This window comes from Mesocricetus auratus, unplaced genomic scaffold, assembly GCF_017639785.1.
Source record: "Mesocricetus auratus isolate SY011 unplaced genomic scaffold, BCM_Maur_2.0 Super-Scaffold_100038, whole genome shotgun sequence".
Classification (NCBI taxonomy): Eukaryota; Metazoa; Chordata; class Mammalia; order Rodentia; family Cricetidae; genus Mesocricetus; species Mesocricetus auratus.
The window spans coordinates 5,910,891-5,930,261 of record NW_024429216.1 but is presented as its reverse complement, the minus strand read 5'-3'; the positions used below and the strand labels follow the sequence as shown (position 1 = coordinate 5,930,261).

General features: G+C 44.5%; 1 protein-coding gene across 1 annotated transcript in view; it reads left to right on the top strand.

Moving 5' to 3' along the window:
* Positions 1–19,371, top strand: part of LOC121132751 (zinc finger protein 28 homolog) — a 36,540-nt gene that overhangs the window by 1,927 nt on the left and 15,242 nt on the right. The window contains exons 2-5 of the mRNA XM_040734244.1: positions 1,375–1,447; positions 4,669–4,795; positions 5,194–5,280; positions 7,826–9,256. Coding sequence (XP_040590178.1) covers positions 1,415–1,447; positions 4,669–4,795; positions 5,194–5,280; positions 7,826–9,256 — 1,678 coding nt within the window. The 5' untranslated portion in view covers positions 1,375–1,414. The remainder of the gene's footprint in view (positions 1–1,374; positions 1,448–4,668; positions 4,796–5,193; positions 5,281–7,825; positions 9,257–19,371) is intronic.

The following is a 19,371-nucleotide window of genomic DNA, read 5'->3' as shown; positions in this document are numbered from 1 at the left end:
GGGGATCCCATGTCAGGTATAGTCACCTGGAGCAGGGGTTCCCTTCTGGTTCCTTTGGGAACTCTGGGGAGAAGACTCCTAGGTCTCAACTCTCCAAGTCTTCTGAAGGAGCCCAGTGAATGTAGAAATAGAAACTCTTTATGGGGCTGCAGAGATGGCTCAGCCCTTAAGAGCACTAATTGTTCTTCCAGAGGACTCAGGTTCAATTCCCAGCACCTACATGATGGCTCACACCCATCTGTAGTGGAGTCTGATGCTCTCTGGTGTGCATGAAGACAGAGCTTTCATGTACATAAAATACATAAATAAATCTTACGGGCAGGAGAGATGGCTTGGTGGTTAAGAGCGCTGGCTGCTCTTCCAGAGGATCTGGGTTCAATCCCCAGCAACCACATAGCCATTCAGGGGATTCAGCTCCCTTTTCTGACCTCTCAAGGCACCAGGCATACACATGGCATACAGACATATGTGCAAGCAAAATACCGATACACATAAAATAAGTTGATCTTTTAAAAAACAATTCTGAGCATTAGCTCTTAAGGCAGATGCTTTCTTGGGATAGGAGAAGGGCTGAAGAAAAGAGAACAAACAGTACTTGTTTTGGGGAAACTCAAGTTCCCTGCAGAAAAACCAGAACAGGTATTTTATTGGACCATGGGCATTGAGGAGAAGCGTTTTTAAAAAATTAAAGTGGTGTACACCTGTACTCAGGAGGGAGAGGCAGGTGGATCTCTGTGAATTTAAGGCCAGCCTGGTCTACATATCGATGTTTCAGGCTAGCCAGGACTACATAGTGAGACCCTGTCTCAAAAAGAAAAGGAAGGAAGGAAGGAAGAAAATTAAAGGAGCCAGGTGAGAAAGAAAGAAGGAAAAAAAGGGAAGGGAGAAAGAAAGGAAGAGAGGAAGGAAAGAAGGAAGGGAGGAAGAAAATTAAAGGAGCCAGGCATGGTAGCACACATTTCATTCTAGTACTTGGGAGGCAGAGGCAAGCAGATCTCTGACTTGGAGACCAGCCTGGTCTACTTAGTGAGACCCTATCGTTAAAAAAAGAACAAAGAAAATCTCTTCATGCTCATAGAAGGCTTTTCTGTGCATGCTACAAATCAGTGGCAAGTTTGTCCCTGGGAACCTCTTGGGATATTAGTCCTGTAGCTGGTGGAGTCTACCCTTGTGATAGGGGATTTGAGAATGCACGTTCCTTACCCTACTAATGAGGTAGGAAGGACCTCCTGGTTGGGTAACAGGCCTTCCACATGGAGGGGATGAGACCTCTCATCGTCCCCACGAATGTCCCTCAGGAACATTTCAGTCTCCGTTGGGGTTTTGGTCGTGGGATGTTTGTCCTAGTTTCTCTAACTTCATCTTCCTCTCCAGTTCTGCACTTTTCCCAAAGTGCCCAGAAGAGCAGAGAAGCATGGCTGTTGTGGATGTCAACACTGTGTTCAAGGTGAGGTGATGTTTCTTCTGTCATCTGTCCTTTAGTTGCTGATTCCAGAAATGGAATTGTAACCGAATTGTCATGGTAACATGTGAGGTTTGAGGCTTGCCAGTACGATTCTGTTTTCTTCAGTATGTGTGAACTACAAGAGACTATATGGTTTTTGTTTGTTTTGCTTTTGTCTTTTTTTCTCTTTTCCTTCAAGCACCTGAGCTATGTAAGGAATCTCAATTCCTCTGTGTTTGTGAGTTTGCTTCATTTTTCTAACCCTCAATTTCCTTATCCGAAAGGGGGGGGAATTTGCTTTTAGATTTATTCCAACTGAATGGTAGGCGTAAAGTCGTTAACAAGTGCTGACACATAGAATAAAGCAAATGAGATTATGATTGTATCATATACTCAGTCACCTATGAATCAGGAAAAGGGGAAATATAACATTTTTCAGGATTGCTGCAAGTTCAAGCCCATCCTAGACCACCTAGTAAGTTTCAAGTTCATTATATGAGATCCTGTCTCAAAAAAAAAATCAACAAAGAAAACTGGTGTTAGGTATTTGCAAATAAATAAAAATACTTTTGTTTTTAAGTTTGAAGCTTTTATATTTTTATTTTGTTTAATTAATAAGACAGTCTTATTATAGTCTGCAACTTTCTCTGTAGATCACTCTGGCCTTGAATCCACAGAGATCTGCCTGCTTCTGCCTCTCCAAGGCTGGGATTAAAATCTGGCTATTTATTAGTAGTAGTAGTATTAGTCAGGGTCTCGTGTAGCTCAGGCTGACTTTGAACTTGGTTTAGAGCCAAGGTTGAACTTGAACTCATGATCTTTCTGCTCCCACCTCATTTATTGGTTATAAGTCCTTTGATACCTCCCAGAAAAGACATACAATTTCTTCCTTATTTTTTTCTTCATTATTCCCATCAGAAACCCATTGTCTTTTCTGTTCTGCTTAGTAAATTTCCACCTAGAAAATAAAAAAACACTTCTTTTAAAATTTATTGATTTACTTAAATTTAATTTTTTTATTTTTAGCTTTTTCAGACAGCATTTCTCTGTGTTGCCCCAGCTGCCCTGGAACTCACTCTGTAGACCAGGCTGGCCTCGAACTCACAGAGATCCGCCTGCCTCTGCCTCCCGAGTGCTGGGATTAAAGGCGTGCGCCACCAACGCCGGCTTGTTTCCCCTTTCTACAGCATCTCTGTAAGCAGTCTTTTCACCTCAGCACACATAGGTACGGAATTTTAAAAATTAAAATAGATATAGGATGAGTAACCCTGAGAAGCTGAGAGAAGGCGATTTTGTGGGCAGTGCAGAGATAAAGGGGTTCAGATACCCTACGGCTGTCTTTGAGGCACTGGGCTTTTAGGGTGAACTCTAGGAAGGGTGGGGGTGGGGAGAGGTCTACATTGTGGAGCAGTCCTGATCAAGGTGTGGTCTAGTCAGTCCTTGAACCTTCTGTTTCTGCAAGCTGGTGGCGACAGGATTATTCTCAGCAGCTGGCTACTTTCTCGCTCCCGATTGGGTCCTACCCTTAGGGACAGTTGTCACACCTGGGGGCAGGGGGCAGCCCCCTTGAGGCTGTGTTATTCCTGAAGTCCACAGTGAATGCAGATTTAGGACCAGGGCCTGAGACCTTTAGGTGCCCTTTAGGGGTTCTGGAGGAGACACAAACAGTTGACAGTAGGGTGCCTGTACTCCTTGAATGCCTTAGCTTTGGGAGGAAGTGGCTAGGCAGCTCAGGTGTCACTGGTTTCGTCCTGAGTGATCCGCATGACTGCTTACAGAGATTCGCTGGTGACCGGAAGTCGAGGGGAGATACAAAAGGGAGAAGGGAATCAGCCATTCATCCTGCTTTTGGTTCTCTCATGGCGAATGCTCTTTTATTTTCTAAGTGTCTTCTGTGTCTCTTGTCCCCAAGAGTGTGCCCATTGCTATTTTATGTGCCCCTATTGCTATTTTAATCACAACCGAAACACCCACAGAATGGTTTTCAGGCTTCCATTTGAATGTGTCAAGTTCCCAAAACAGGTGGCGTCAGCAACAAATGCCTTTATCCTTCTGGGCAGCTGGTTATTCTGAACAATTGCGTTCTCTCTCTGTGAGCCTCTCTACGGGCCCCGGTGTGCTCCTGGATTCCCTCATGCATACTCTTTAACCTCGACTGCAATTCCTCATCTGTGGCTTTGCCTTTCTTGTTTTCTGGGTGTCATTCTGTAGCCCAGGCTGGTCTGGAACTTGTATAGCCTAGATGTCCTCATTAGTGTTTATATTGATTTGGCCCAAGCTAAAGTCATCTGAGAGGAGGGAACCTCAATTGAGAAAATGCCTCCACAAGATCAGGCTGAAGGCAAGCCTGTAGGGCATTTTTTTAAAAAAAATTAGTGATTGATGGGAGAAGGTCCAGCCTATTGTGGTGGTGCCATCCCTGGGTTCTGTAAGAAAGCAGGCTGAGCAAGCCATGGGGAGCGAGCCAGTCAGCAGCGCCCTCCATGGCCTCCACATCAACTCCTGCCTCTGGGTTCTTGTTCTGTTGAAGTTCCTGTCCTGACCTCCCTCAGTGATGGGTAGTTACCTAGAAGCATAAGGGGAATCCACACTTTTGTTGTGATATTTCATCACAGTCATAGTAACCCCAACTAAGACCCCAGGCTAGCCCTGCATTTCTAGCTGTCTCTCGAAGTCAGTGCTGGGCTTAGAGGAGTGAGCTGCTTGTCTGGGTAGACTGGAGTGATTATTTGGTTGGTTTTGCAGGACCTAGAGAAACAGTTATCCTCATACTTGTGAATTTACCCCAAAAGAATGCAGAATAGGAATGAAATTTGCCAAGGGAAAAGTCTAGACTCTACATTGTGTCATCCTGGAGACATGCTTAATTCTCCCCGCCATGACATGTAGCAAGTATGACCAACAAGCGACAGACACTTGGCAAATGCCTTTTTGTCAGGGTTTTTTTCTGGGAGTGCTCACTGTGGCTACAAGTCATCTTTGTTGTCGACTCTCTGGCCTCCTAGAGATCAAGCTTTCACAGCCCAAGGTCCCACTCACCAGGCAGTACATTCAGGGGAGCAGAAATGATTCCTTAGGAGCCAAAGGCCAGTCCTCTGAAATGTTCAGTTTCCCCAGTGCTGAGAGGGGGCATGCCTTGCCCTGGGGAACCTTGGAAAGGGCGTCTCGCCACTGGCCTGAAATGATTCTCCTCACCGTCTCCTGTGTGCTCGCTCGCCTTGCAGGAGTTGGTGGTGTTCGGGGATGTGGCTGTGGAGTTCTGTAAAGAGGAATGGGAGCACCTGGGCCCTGATCAGAGATCTCTGTACAGAGATGTCATGTTGGAGACCTACAGTAACTTTGTGTCGCTGGGTAAGGCCATCTGTTTCTCCTTCAGAAAATGAGTTCCCTAAGGGCTGGGGATGAAGATCTGTGGGAGAGTCGCGGCTGTCACATGCAAGACTTAGCTGTTGAGCCTTTCTCCGTCCCCAAAGCCACCACTTCAAGCTGGTAAATAGCTTCCTTTGAAGCCCTTTGATCCATTATACATACTTTCCCATGACACTTCCCTGCTAATTTCAATGTTCATCAGTGACTTCTGCAGGCAACAGTTATTTAGGAAAGTGCTTGCTAGACAGCAACTTATTTTAAGTCATAGTCATCTTAAAAATCCGAAAGCTGTTTTAGGTTAAACTAATCCTATAGCAGATGTTTTTGGCTGCCATTGCTTGTTTCTGTATTTGTTTTGAACATTCTCTTTCTCTGAGCAGGACTCGCCATTTCTAAGCCATCAGTAATTTCACTACTGGAGCAAGGCAAAGAACCCTGGATGGTGGAGCAGGCAGGATGGTACCCAGGTACGTATGGATGGTGGAGCAGGCAGAATGGTACCCAGGTACGTATGGATGTTGGGAGCAACTGGAGTGATTTTGGGGAGCCCACACTAGTCAAGGAGTGGTGGTGATCTTCCTCTGATAGTGCACGGAAAGTTCTGCAGGGAGACCAGTGTTTTGGAAGAAACAGTTTGAGAAAGGGAGAGGATCAGCAGCTTGATTTTTCTTTTCTTTCTCTTTTTTGTCTACTTTTATTTAGATCGTGTGTGTGTGTGTGTGTGTGTGTGTGTGTGTGTGTATGTGTGTGTGTGTGTGCGCGCGCGCGCGCATGCATGTGTGCAGTTAGTGGGACTGGGTTCTCTCCTGGTACCCTGTGGTTCTCCAGGATCACACTCAGGTCCTCAGGCTTGACAGCAAACCCCTTAGCCTGCTGTGCCATCTCCCTGGCACCATTCACCTGTTGTTGATGTTGTGCTTTGTGAAATTAAGTGCTGGTGGTAATGGTGCACAGTACTATTTATAGTTTTGCTGTCCTGATTGACTGTTTGGAAGGGTCTGGCCCTGTGAGTTCCTGGGAGACGGTTGTAACATCTTATTCCTGTTTTCCCTTATGAATTTTGAGACTTTGTTCCTATAAAACTATATGATTGTGATTGCCAGACGACGAATATGACCTTTTATCATTGTGATAAAATTGTCTTTGACAGTGTGGATTATCATGAAGTCTATTTTATCTGACAGTAATGTAACCATTCCAAGGTTACCTATGCCATTTAATTTTTAAAATTCTTATTTTGTTTTATTTGAGTGTGTTAAGTCTCAGACCCTGGGACAAAAGGCTGAGGTGTCTATTTAACATATCAAAGGGACCTGGCTGCCAGCTTCTCCCAGCATCCCTCAGCCCCAACATGCTAGAGGGTATGGCTGGCGTACCAGACTCTCCCAGATGTCTCTGCCTCTGCCTCCGCTCTCCCACATATCTATGATACACTTCCTCCTCCACCATATCTAGGAGCAGCCATGTCCTTTCCTTTCCATTTCTTTTTATTCATCGGGTGCCAAAACCCAAGAGTGGCCTAAATGAGCTCCCTTCTAGGGAACTCAGCCTCTCTGAGCCCAGCTGACTCTCCTGAGGTGTGTACTGATCATTCGTTTCTGCTGGCTTCTGCCTTGGCCTCCCTCCCCTCCCCCAGTTTGATTCTAGAGTCTGCTTCTTCAGCTGCCTCTTCCCTCCCCTTGTCTAACCATCTTTCCTCACCTACTCAGTAAGTCACCCCTCTCTCCCTGGGCTCCTTTGGGCTGCCCGCCACATGTCTCCTTGCTACAACCTTTGGGCTTTTGGGGCCCCACCACGTGGACACCAAAGTATCTTAACTAAGACCATTGACCTCTGGAGCTCTGAGCTCTTCTCCTCTGCCTGCTCCACCACTCGCCTGTCCCCTCCTGCTGGGTAATTTCAAATTCAGTTGAAATTCTTGTTACCAGACACCCGCCCTAGTCCCGTCCCTCGTTGTGTGGTGTGTGTGTGTGTGTGTGTGTGTGTGTGTGTGTGTGTGTGTGTGTGTGTGTGTGTGTGTGTCCCCGCCCTGTCCCCCCACCTCCCATGGCTCCTCTCGGCTCCTTCCTGGAGCTTCTTCCCCTATCCCTAGGAGTTGCCAGGTCTACTTTTATATGTTAAATAGGCCCCTCTGCCATTTTTGGGGTGCATCCTTGAAGATCAGAAAACAACTGTTTTAGTTTGTTCTGCTCTTCAGCTGTGGAGCTAAACTTAGATTGTCAGGCATGCACGGAAATCACTTTTCTTCAATACACCATTGTATCTGCCCATTTACTTCTTAATTTTTTTTCTTCTTTGTGTATATGTAGTATGTATGTGAGTGACCATGTTCATGCGTGTGTGTCATGTGCAGGTCAAAGGTAGATGTTGGTTGTCTTTGTTGATCGCTCTGTCCTCTTAGAGACAAGGTCTCTCAATCAAACCCTAGTCTTCCTAGCCAACTTGCCCCCGGAGACAGCTCCCCTGTCTCTCTGCCTTTGGGGACTGGACTTAAAGGTGAGCTTCCATGCCTTCTTGGTGGTTCCATGCGTTCTGAGGATCTATTGGCCGGTTCTCTTGCAATGCATCAGGTACTTTAAGATTATCATGTTGGGGCTGGGGAGATAGCTGAGTGGCTAAGAGTGACCTCTCTTCCAGAGGACCCAGGTTCAATTCCCAGCACCCACATGGCAGCTCACAACTCTGTAACTTCCAATTCCAGGGAACCTGAAGCTGCCTTCTGGCCTCTGCAGGCAGGGCGATTGCTTGTGGTGCACAGTGATATATATAAAAAACAAAAATGAAATTTTCTTTACAAAAACATTGTTTTTTCAAAACAGGATTTCTCTGTGTAATAGCTGTGGCTGTCTGGAATGTTCTTTGTAGACTAGGCTGGCCTTGAACTCACAGAGATCTTCCTGCATCTGCCTCCCCAGTTAGTGCTGGAATTAAAGGCATGCGCCATCAGCCACCCATTTGTTATGAAGTTGTTTCATGTCTTCTACTACTAAATATGTGCTTATTTCCTTTCAGATTTGTTGCCTGTAAATGAAACTAAGAATTTATCTCTAGAGAGCGGCATCTTTGGAAAGGAATCATTAAAATGGAAAATAATAGAAAGAGTCGGTAATTCTTGCCTTGAGGAATCATGTTTTGGAAATGATTGGAAATGCAAGAGACTCCTTGAGACACAACCAGAGTGTACAGAGGAATATTTACAGGGAGTGACAGCCCCATTGGAAAAGATGTCAACCGAATTCATTCAGCCTACACCCCTTGCTTCAAGTGAAACAACTCACTCTGAAACAAAAAATTATCCACAGGAAGCAGGTGAAACCATTACTCAGCCGATAGGAATTCCTACCGGTGATAAACTTAATGAAGTGTACGAGAACACCTTTATCTATTACACAGATCCGATGAAAAATCGACAGGATTTTGCTGGTGAGAAATGTGATGAATTGAAAGAGTGTAGCAGAAGATTTACCTATGACTTCCAACTTGCCCCATATCAGATCAATAAGAAGCCCTATCAGTGTGAGATCTGTGGCAAGATCTTTGAAAAGCATGCTTACCTTGTTCAGCATAATCGCTTTCACACCGGTGAAAAGCCCTGTGAATGCAAAGAATGTGGGAAAGCCTTCACTAACTGCTCCCTGCTCGTCCAGCACCAGAGAGTTCACACGGATGAGAAGCCCTATGAGTGCAAGCATTGTGGAAAGGCCTTCCTCTACTTTTCTACATTTTTCCAACATCAGAGAACACACACCAACGAGAAGCCTTATGAATGTCACAAGTGTCAGAAAGCCTTTAACAAGAGTGCAAATCTCACCAGACATCAAAGAATTCACAGCGGTGAGAAGCCCTATGAGTGTAACTTATGTGGGAAGACGTTTACTTGGGCTTCCAACTTGAATGATCACCAGAAAATTCACACTGGTGAAAAACCTTACGAGTGTAACTATTGTGAAAAGGCCTTTCTCTGTCATTCAGCATTCATGAAACACTATAGAACTCACACTAACGAGAAGCCCTATGAGTGTCAGGAGTGCATGAAGGCCTTTAGGCAGAAAGCACATCTCATCCAACACCAGAGGGTTCACACTGGCGAAAAACCTTACGAGTGTAAGGAGTGTGGGAAGGCCTTCGCTTGCCCTTCATACTTTAACAGGCATCAGCGAATTCACACCGGGGAGAGGCCTTATGAGTGCAAAGAGTGTGGGAAGGCTTTTATTGATTGCAAAACTCTTATTCTACACCAGAGGATCCACACTGGTGAGAAGCCCTTCCAATGCCAGCAGTGCAGCAAGGCCTTTCGGCAGAGGTCCCATCTTACTCAGCATCAGAGAATCCACACTGGTGAGAAGCCCTATGAATGTAAGGAATGCGGACAGGCCTTCACCCGGCTCCTCCAGGTGAAGAAGCACCAGAGAATACACACAGTGGGAGAAATCCTGTGTATTTGAGTACTGCCCTTACTCCACATCTTCACGTGCATACAAAAGAAAGATGTTGAAAAGATCAGGAATAGGGTAAACACCTTTATGTGTCCCTCAGCTACCTAGACCCTGCTGAGAAGGGCCCGGAAGTGAGGTGTGTGCAACCCCTCACATCGTACTTAACATTGTGTAATTTATACTATGATGATTAGAACAGGAAGCCCTTGTTTTCTTCAGCCATTCGTTATAGAATAAGAGTTGTAAGAGAAGACCATCTGATGACTACTTTTTTTTTGTTTTGCTTTATAACCTACAGTTTATTGAGTATTAATTCACAGAAAAATAAAAATTAAATTATGAATAGAGATACTAATTCTATTACCAGCAAAAGGGTTACATTTAATTATAGCTATAGAAAATGCCACATAGAGAACAGCCACACTGTTGGACATTCTCAATGTAGAAGCTATCCCGAGCATTATTTGCCACCTGTATTTTTTTATCAGCTTCAGCTCTGCTTCAGATTGCTGCCTTTTAGCCAGTAGTAAGGTTATTGTGAGGATTGAATGAATTCATAAAAGGGACCTTTGGCATAGTTACTAGCAAGGAGGAGTGATTAGGAAATGTAGGAGTGATCTACTTAGATAGTCTTTGTTGTTATTTTTTGGAATGTTTGTGTGCATTTTATTAATGACGTCTCCTGTCAGTGTGTCCCAATATCAAAGCTTTCATAATGAATTCTGGAATGAAAATGATTGGAATAGAACATGAGTAGATTTTTCACTTCAACTTGTGTTGAACCAGACAGTTGACTGGCTAGACTGCATGGACTCAGTGCATTTAGCGTATAGGTGAGATCAAAGTGTCCTCCACAGCAGAGGCAGTGTGTGTTTCACTCAGGACAGTCGGGTTTGCACAGGATGTGAATGGGAACACATTGGTAATCTGTACCCATCACCACATGACTCTTGGGTTACATGAAAACTGTAGTCTGAAAACACAGCTTGCTTCAGCGTGAAAGATAAGCAACTCTGCATACTAAAACCTGATGAGGCTCACTTGCATAAATACTATAAATTATTCAATCGAAAAAAATCAATAAATCCTAGAGTTGACAACAGAAATATATATTATATATAATAATTGATCAGTGAATTAAAAGGAGTTTTTAAAAAAAGCCAATAATATGGATAACTGGACTTTAAAGGCTTTTCCCAAACCATCTGATACATAGACTAGATTTCCCAGGTCCTATGGAGACATTTGAAAGACACAAGTGTTATAGTCAGTGCTAATGGGAAGGAAGCAGAACATTTTCAGGCAGAAATATATTCAGTTGGTTTTGGTGGGTTTTATTTCAAGACAGGGTCTCTTAAACTTGTGGCAATCCTGTGCTTCAGTCCATTGAGTGCTGGGGTTAGAAGTATGTGCCACCACACTGGCTTGACCACAGCTCTGTGAGCCGGCTAAGCATGTGTTCTGCCACTGAACCACCCCCAGTCGTCCTTATTTTCCTGAGACGTGGTCTTGCTAAATTGCCTAGGCAGGCCTTGAACTCATGGACCCCTTACATTAGCCTCTCAAATACCTGCCACCAGGTACAGCTAGAAAATCGTACTGCTATACGATCATTTGTTGTGTAATAGCAGTTAAATTTGAAATGCTTAGAAAAGCATTTGTTGTGTAATAGCAGTTAAATTTGAAATGCTTAGAGTAAATTTTGTATGAATATATATACATTTCTGGTTGATGCACAAACCTATAGAATAAAGCCAGTGTCCTCTTAAAAAATAGAAAAATGTGTTGTGTTCCCTTAAATGAAGCATGTGGCCGTAGGAAAGGAAGGAAGTGTTTGAGACCTGTTCTAGCCTCAGTCTCAGTCCTGCTGAAGTTCCCAGGTGCTGGCATACGATATAGCAAGGAAACCTGAAACAGATTGTCAACATAAAGCCTTTGTGTGTCCATCATTTTATAATGTTAAGTAATCTTTTTAATGACAAAAGAATTTTCAGTGTTAGCTGAGTATGTTGGTGCTTGTAGTCCCAGCACTGGGAAGGTGGATATAGGAAAATAAGGATCATTCAAGCCCAAACTGGGTCACATGAGACCGTGTTGTATCCTAGAATCATTAAGAGAAGGTAGCTATAAAAAGCAACCAGTGATCAAAATAAGACAGCAAACAAAGATGGTGAACATAGAAGTAGCCAGTTGTGTGGTAGGATGGTAGACATTAATTCTGTCAGTAATTCCAAAAACTGTTTGTTTGTATGGGTTTTCTTCTGTTTTTTTTGTCTTTTGAGGCAAGGTTTCTCTGTGTAGTCCTGGCTGTCCTGGAACTTACTCTGTAGACCAGGCTGACCTCGAACTCACAGAGGTCTACCTGCCTCTGCCTCCTGAGTGCTGGGATGAACCCAAAAAGAATTTGAATAGGCTGATTACTGTAGTTGAAAGGAAGCTTTATTTTCTTGTTTAAATGAAAGACTAGGTTGGTGTGGGATGTACCTGGGATTGTGTCCTTCAGGAGGCGAAGATGAGATTACTGTTGTTTCAGACCAGCATGGGTATATAGAGCAACTCCACCTCAAAAACAACCAAGCGACCAAGAAAGATAACTCTACACAAGGATTGAAACTAAAGAATGGGAGAGAGAAACCATGCTGTTGAGATATTAACCAAAGAAATCATACCAGGAAGAGTTCAAGAAGAAACAACAAAAATGATTTACCAAAAAGTAGGGGGAAATGACATAATGTCCAGAGGTTCATTTCATTAAAAGGATCTGAATATTTTTATTTGTATATAACTAATAGCATGGCCTCCATAAATAAAAAGCAAAGGTTAACCAAATTACAAAGAGAAAAGACAGCTTGGATTTTAAGATGCCTGTCTTGAGCAAAATCAGGATTGAACACATAAACAAATACCACTGAAAGGCCTAGGAGTTGTTTTCTGTGTCTGGAACTTCAAGTCTGGATAAGTATCAGTTAGTTCAAATTATGCACAATGCCTTCTTGCATAGGCCTAGGGCTGTCTCACCATATAGTTGGAAATATACTTTTAAATAGCTTTAAAATAACCATTAATTAAAACTTAGTGGAGTTGAGGGGGAAAGTATTTCCCCTTGGATAATTTATGGAATGCGGTTGTAGTGCATACTCGCAATGTTTGCGGAAAACTGAGGTCAGTGAAGAATTCATTGTCTTAAGATGCTGGAGAATTTTAAAAGGTAAAAGAGGAAGCAATAGGATAGAAACAGCTATCCAGCAGGAAGCAAATGCTGATATAACTTGTTAAACAATTGATGTATTCTGGGGTAATCTTTAACTGTTAAGAAATTAGGGAAGCCGGATGTGGTGTGGCACATCTTTAATCCTAGCATTCAGGAAGAAGAGGCCAGATGATCTCTGAGTTCCAGGTCAGCGTGGGTCTACATAGTGAGACTCTCCCTGTCTGGGGGTGGGGGAAGCAGGGGTGTGGGGGATTGAGAGGCATAGTTACTAATTAAGGCCTGCAATTCAGTACTCAGGAGTGTGAGGCCATGGACAGCCTTGGCTACATAGTGAGACCCTTTCTCAACATTGAAACTAAATCTTATACATTATTGAAGAATAAGTCCTTTAGTGCTTCTAAGTGTAGAAAGTGGAATATGTTAGAAAATAAAGACTAACTTCCTTATCCATAGTCCTTGTCTATGTAGTATTATTTCTTTTGGCCTTTACCACAGTTAATTGAATGGGTCCCTTACTGAGGTACATAGTCTCTTTTCTCCTTCAAAATATAGAATGAGGTGACTGCCTTTGTACATAGTAGCTTCTGTATGCAGATATATATGCTAAAGCTCCATCCCTGGGTTGGATTTGCTACTTTTGAGTATGTGTATATTTACAAAAAGCCTATCATTTGGTTCTTTTCGGATGTTGTAGCACACCCTTCTTTACTGACAAGTTTTTGCTTGTTGAAGTATTGATTTTGCCAGTCTGTTAAGTGAAACGTGTTATGACAGCTTTAATTTGCATTTTTCTGCTACATGTAACTTGCATTAAATGCCATATTTTCCTATTTTCAAATACTACATTTTCTGTGGGATGTCTTAATACTATTTTCTGTTGAATGATTGTTTTTCTAGTGGCTGTGTAAGACTTACAACCTTTTTCTCTAGTTTGTGGTAATAGGTTTCTTTTTAATGTCCGACTTGGGTTTGGTGTTAATGCTTGTAAATTATTTTTCTATTCCAGTGTATTTTCAGAAACCCCATGCTTTCCTCTTATGGCTTATGATTTAAAGTGTAAATACTGGGCTGCGCAGCCGGGGTTACTCTGATGGGGCAGTGAGTTAGGCATCGTGTTCTTCTTCATGGATGGTGACTTGGCTGTCTTAACACTCGGTCCTACCAGTTTTAAGCACAAATTCATAAGCTGTGTACCTATATTTTTGGACATTTCCCCACTTTAAATTTTGGTCTTATTTTGTGTCACGTCTGTAGCGTGGCCTGTGTCCGAGAACGTGCGGAGGGTGTCGGGGATTGACAACACAGAGACTCGTTCAACGATATAAAGAGAACTTTAAACAGGCTCCAAAAAGGTTTAAGAAAAACTTCCTAAGAAAAGCTCCCACCAGAGAAACTTCTGCTCTCTCCTCTCCCCTGGCTGGTTCTGCTCTGACACCAGAGGTGGATGTGTGTGGGTTTTTGAAGGTGCGGTTAGTCTCTGGACAAGGTCGAGGTCAGGGCGGTTTCTGTGGGAAGGCCTTTCCCAGGAACTTATTGTATCATTTTTAGTAAACATGTTTTTACTAAACATTGTCTTACAGCTGCCTACTCCCAGGCAGAAGGGGAAGTGGCCAGGAACTTATTGTATCGTTTTTAGTAAACATGTTTTTACTAAACATTGTCTTACAGCTGCCTACTCCCAGGCAGAAGGGGAAGTGGGTCTCTGCTCAAGGTCTGGTGTTCCCACAATTCACCCCTTTTTATTTTCAAATGAGGCACTCCTGGCTTAGGTCAAGTAGGGTCACCCTCCCTTTTTCGTCTTTGGGGGACCTTGAACCCCTGTTTTAGGTGGGAGGGGTCTTCCCCACAGGTTGCCTGTCATCAGAGATACCCCAACCTTAAATCATCTGTAACCAACCTTTATGGCTATTGGGATTGTCATGGGCTAAGCTAAGCAATACTTGGTTACGGATCTCTTGTCTCTGGAACAAGGCACGTTTGAGCTTGGCATAAAGTCAGAATGCCTACTGCCACTGCCACCATTTCCAGGACCCCCATTGACATAGCGCCTCTCCATTACCATACCCATCACCAGATCTGGGCCATAACATTCTACCAGCCTTTGTCTGTTACAAGGGTAACCCGTATGTGATTTACATTTACAATTTGATAAAGTTTCCAATCGTTTTAAGATCTGTTTAGGAAAGCATTTAGAAAGTGCACTTGCACAGATACATTGGGCACAATCATTGATGTTACACATGTAGTATTATGAAAAATATGAACAATAGTTGTCACATTAGGACAAGTTGTATTTCTCCAGAAAAATACACTGGCCTAGTCGTGATTCCAGAAATAGGAACCATCAAGTCTGATATTTTAAGTGACCATGTCCTGTTTAAATACTGAAAAGAGGCTTTTGTCACTCATCATAGTCTATATCAATGTCCAAATGTTTTAAATGGGTCCTTTTTTCTCTGTTAGCTTTATGATGAAAACTCATGGGTCCGGAAGGTTGATGCAGCAGGTCTGTTGAGAAACTGGAAATCTCGAACTGACTGTTTTTTTTCTTTTTTGGGCTGTAGATTTGATGACATTAAGGGTCAGGAACACTGATTTAGGAGATCTCACTCAAACTGGCTTAGGTAGGCTCCCATGGTCTCAGGTCTAGTTTTTTTCTGCTCCATGTATCCTACTCCCAGGCAGAAGGGGAAGTGGGTCTCTACTCAAGGTCTGGTGTTCCCACATTTTGAGACAAGTCTTGCCTTGGCTGGCCTTCTCCTGAGCTTCAGCTTTCCTCATGCTGGGATTACAGGTGCACACCCACATCCCATTGAACCTCTACCCAGATGCTCTATCTCCCCTTTCCTCCTCTGCTCCCTTCTCTTCGCCCCACCCTCCCACTCTCCCTTTTTAAGATTTAACTCTAGCTGGGTCTGGTGCACACACCTTTAGTTCCAGAACTCGTAATGCAGAGGCCGGAGGATCTCTGTGAGTCTCAGGACAGCTTGACTTACATAGAGTTCCAGACCAGCTGGGACTACACAGTGAGACTTTGTCATAAAAAAAAAAAAGTTTAAGTCTGTGTATGCAGTCTGTGTGTGCGAGCGCTGGTGCTTTGCAGACTTCTGTGCAGCCAAGGCATCAGATGGCCTGTGGTTGTGACAGGGTGTTAGGAACCGGAGACTGAACTCGGTCGTCTGCAGGAGCAGAGCAGTGCATGCTCTTATGCGCTGAGCTCCCCTCTTTTCTTTTCACATGGGGCCTTGCATTGTAGTCCTGTCTGACCTGGAGCCTGTGGCGGGCCTTCCCCTGCCTCTAGAGTGTTGTGATTACCGGTGTTTATCACCTTACCCATCTGGGATCTGAGTCTTGCCTTTTATGGCCTGGTGATCTCTCTATCTCTTCTGCATTATAATCAGAAGCAGATGGATCTTCTGAGTTTGAGGCCAGCCTGGTCTACACAGTGAGTTCCAGGACAGCAGGGCTACATAGTGAGACCCTGTCTCCAAACATACAATCATTGCTTAATAAAATGTTTTTTGGTACTTGGTAAGCTTTCTATGTAGCCGAGGATGCCCTTGAACTTGTGCCCCAGCTTAAGTACAAACATGTACCACCATTCTCAATGGGGGAAGTGGCCTAAAATGTGTTACTGAACATAATAAATATCTGACAACTATCATGGTTTAAATGTTCCTCTTTGGGGGGACTTGGGGCACTTGTTAGTAAAATGCTTGCCATACCAATATGTAGACCTGGGTTTTGATCTCCAGTACTCACATAAAATACCAAGGAGAAGTAGTGTGCTTCTGTGACCCCGTTACGGGGGAGGGAAGAAGATGAGGAGTGGAGTTCAGCAGATCTTGAGGCTTCCACAGCCAGCCTGTCTAGCCGAATCAGCAAGTTCCTTAAATAAGGAGAGATCCTGCCTCAAAGAAGGAGAAAAGTAATAGATACCCAGGCTGTCCTTGGACTAAATGATCCTCTTGTGTCATCCTCCTGAATGCTGAGGTTTCGGACGTGGGCCATCACAGCCAGCTTAAATTATGTCCTTCTGAAATACTAAATTTTAAATGAAGAACTTCTTACTCCAGAATTGAATAACCTTGGGATCATGCCCTCAAAAATCTCCATGGAAGTGGGAGATCTGGGTGAGCCTGTGGATGGACAAGAAGCCCTAAAAGGTGGTGAATGCTTACATGTCTTAAGTATTGTAAGAGCAAGGTAAACTGGAGATGGAGTTAACTCCATCCTCAGAAAAAGCCACCTTGAGAAATTCCCTGCATGACACAAGGCTGATTCAACTCCAACCAATGAACCATAAACAGTTCCAAGGAGCACCCAAATTGTGCCCACCCTGACAAAGTGACCCCATCCGAGTGGTCAGGCAATGACTAATTTTAGTAAATAACATCTCGTCACAACTGTCCTTGTGGGCAACCATTAGTAACAGTTTTGAAATTTCCCTAGCCCCCAAGTCAGTGAACCCAAAGGTCACCCACTCTTACCCAATCCTGAACAGCCAAGGCACCTACCACCCTGCTTGCTGTCTTTTCCTTTAAAAACCCCTTGCAATTGAGGCCAGGCACCCTTTTCCTGCAGCTGCGGGGCCAGTTTGCTGGACAGGGTCCCTGCCGAGGCTTGTAGCTTAACATTAAACCTAATGCATTTTCATCAGTGAGTTGGGAGTTGGCTCCTTGGTGGTCTTTTTTGGGGTCTCATAAACTTGGCATAACAGTATGTTTTACTAGTTTGTTTTTTAAAGATTTATTTATTACATATACAGTGTTCTGTCTACATGCCAGAAGAGGGCACCAGATTGAATTGTAGATGGTTGTGAGCCACCGTGTGGTTGCTGGGAATTGAACTCAGGACCTCTGGAAAAGCAGTCAGTGCTCTTAACCTCTGAGCCATCTCTCCATCCCTTTACTGGTTAGTTTTATCTGTCAACTTAGAATCATCTTCCAGGAGAGTCTTACTGGGGAATTATTTAGATCAGGTTGGCCTGTGGATATATATGTCTTGTGGATTGCCGTGCTGGTTAATTGGTGTAGAACGACCCAGCCCACTGTGAGTGGCACCATCCCGTAGGCTGGGTGCTGAACTATGTAAAAGTGAAGAAAGCAAGCAACAGTTCCTGCGTTTATTCTCTGTTTTCACGTGCCTTGAATCCTCCATAGTGATGTGCTGTAGCCTGGATTTGGAAGCTGAATAAATCCCTTTCTCCCCTAAGCTGCTTTTTGTCAGTTTTATCACAGCAACAGGTTAACCCCCAAAGCCATGCATCTTATTAAACTTTACATTCACAAAGCAGATTCTGTTAAGCTATTGTGTGTATAAGAAGAAAGATTGTTGTATATTCTGCCATTTGCAAGCAGCTTGTGAAACGGCATATTTTACCAGCTATATAGTGTGGGCATTTGGGTGAATCGGGTAGGACAGGTATTCTGGCACTTGGGAGTCACAGAATACTGAGTGTTACACAGCTCATGTGGAAAGGTATCTGGAACTCGGGAGCCAAGGGCTACCACAGGCTGCAGTAAGCATAGCAGCTTACAGCCCTGCCTCAGGGAAAGGCTTCCCCGGTGTATTATCGCTCTGGCAGGACAGGGTCTTCCAGCTGGGGATGTTTGCCCAGTGTAGTAGTTTTGCTCCGGCAGGAGAAGGATTCCCGGGCGAAGTTGCTATAGTTCAGCTCTGCTGCCGGGAGTAGAGAGCCGAGTGTAACAACTCCTCTCTGCCAGGGGAAGGGTTCCCCGGCAAAAATGTTATAGCCCTGCTTGCTCTGCCCTGCCCAGGATGGTCTCTGCTCCACCGCAAAAGGTCTTCACCCAAAGCTCATCAGGGGGTTTATTGGGAGGGAAGAATCCAGGAGAGTGGCTGTCCTCTGCCACAGTGGCAGAGGACAACCAGGTAGTGTGAACAGTCACAAGCTGAACAAACACGGCTTCCAAGGTGGGGATTGGTCAGATTTCAATGCTGAGCTCAGATTGGCTAGAGCTCCTGCTCGAGGATTGGTTAGTTTTCTGCACAGGGTTAGGGTTAGATTTGGCTCTGGTTTCAGGGCCAAAGTGTGTTTCTTTCTCTGGGCTTTTTTTTTTTTTTTTTTTTAGCCTTTTGGCTCTAATTTTAGGGCCAGGGTGCATTTCTTTCACTGACTCTGATTCCAGGGCCAAAGTGTGTTTCTTTGGCTCTGCTCAGGGTGTGTTTCTTTGGCTGGACCCTTTTCCCTACATATAATCTCATCATATGCTGTAAATAAAACATACAAAGTACGGAGTCAAACCGAGCCAGGTTAGTATTTCCCTGGTCCTAAAAAGAAAGCAGCTGGGTGCTCACACACACCTTTAGTCTCAGGTCTTGGGAGCATAGGCAGGTGGATCTTTCTGAGTTTGAGGCCAGCACAGCCAGGGCTACAAGTGAAACCCTGTCTCAAAAATGAGAGAGAGAGAGAGAGAGAGAGAGAGAGAGAGAGAGAGAGAGAGAGAGAGAGAGAGAGAGAGAGAGGAGGGAGGGAGGAAGAGAGAGGAGGGAGGGAAGGAGGAAGAGAGAAAGAGAGGAGGGAGGGAGGGAGGAAGAGAGAGGGAAAGAGGAGGGAGGGAGGAAGAGAGAGAGGAGGGAGGGAAGGAGGAAGAGAGAGGGAGAGAGAGAGGGAGGGAGGGAGAGGGAGGGGGAGGGAAGGAGGAAGAGAGAGGGAGAGAGAGGAGGGAGGGAGGAAGAGAGAGAGAGGGAGGGGGGAGGGAGAGAGGAGAGAGAGAGAGGGAAGGAGGGAGGGAGGGAGGGAGGAAGGGAGGGAGAGACAGAGAGGAGGGAGGGAAGGAGGAAGAGAGAGGGAGGGAGGGAGAGAGAGAGAGAGGAGGGAGGGAAGGAGGAAGAGAGAGGGAGGGAGGGAGGGAGGGAAGGAGGGAAGGAGGAAGAGAGAGAGGGAG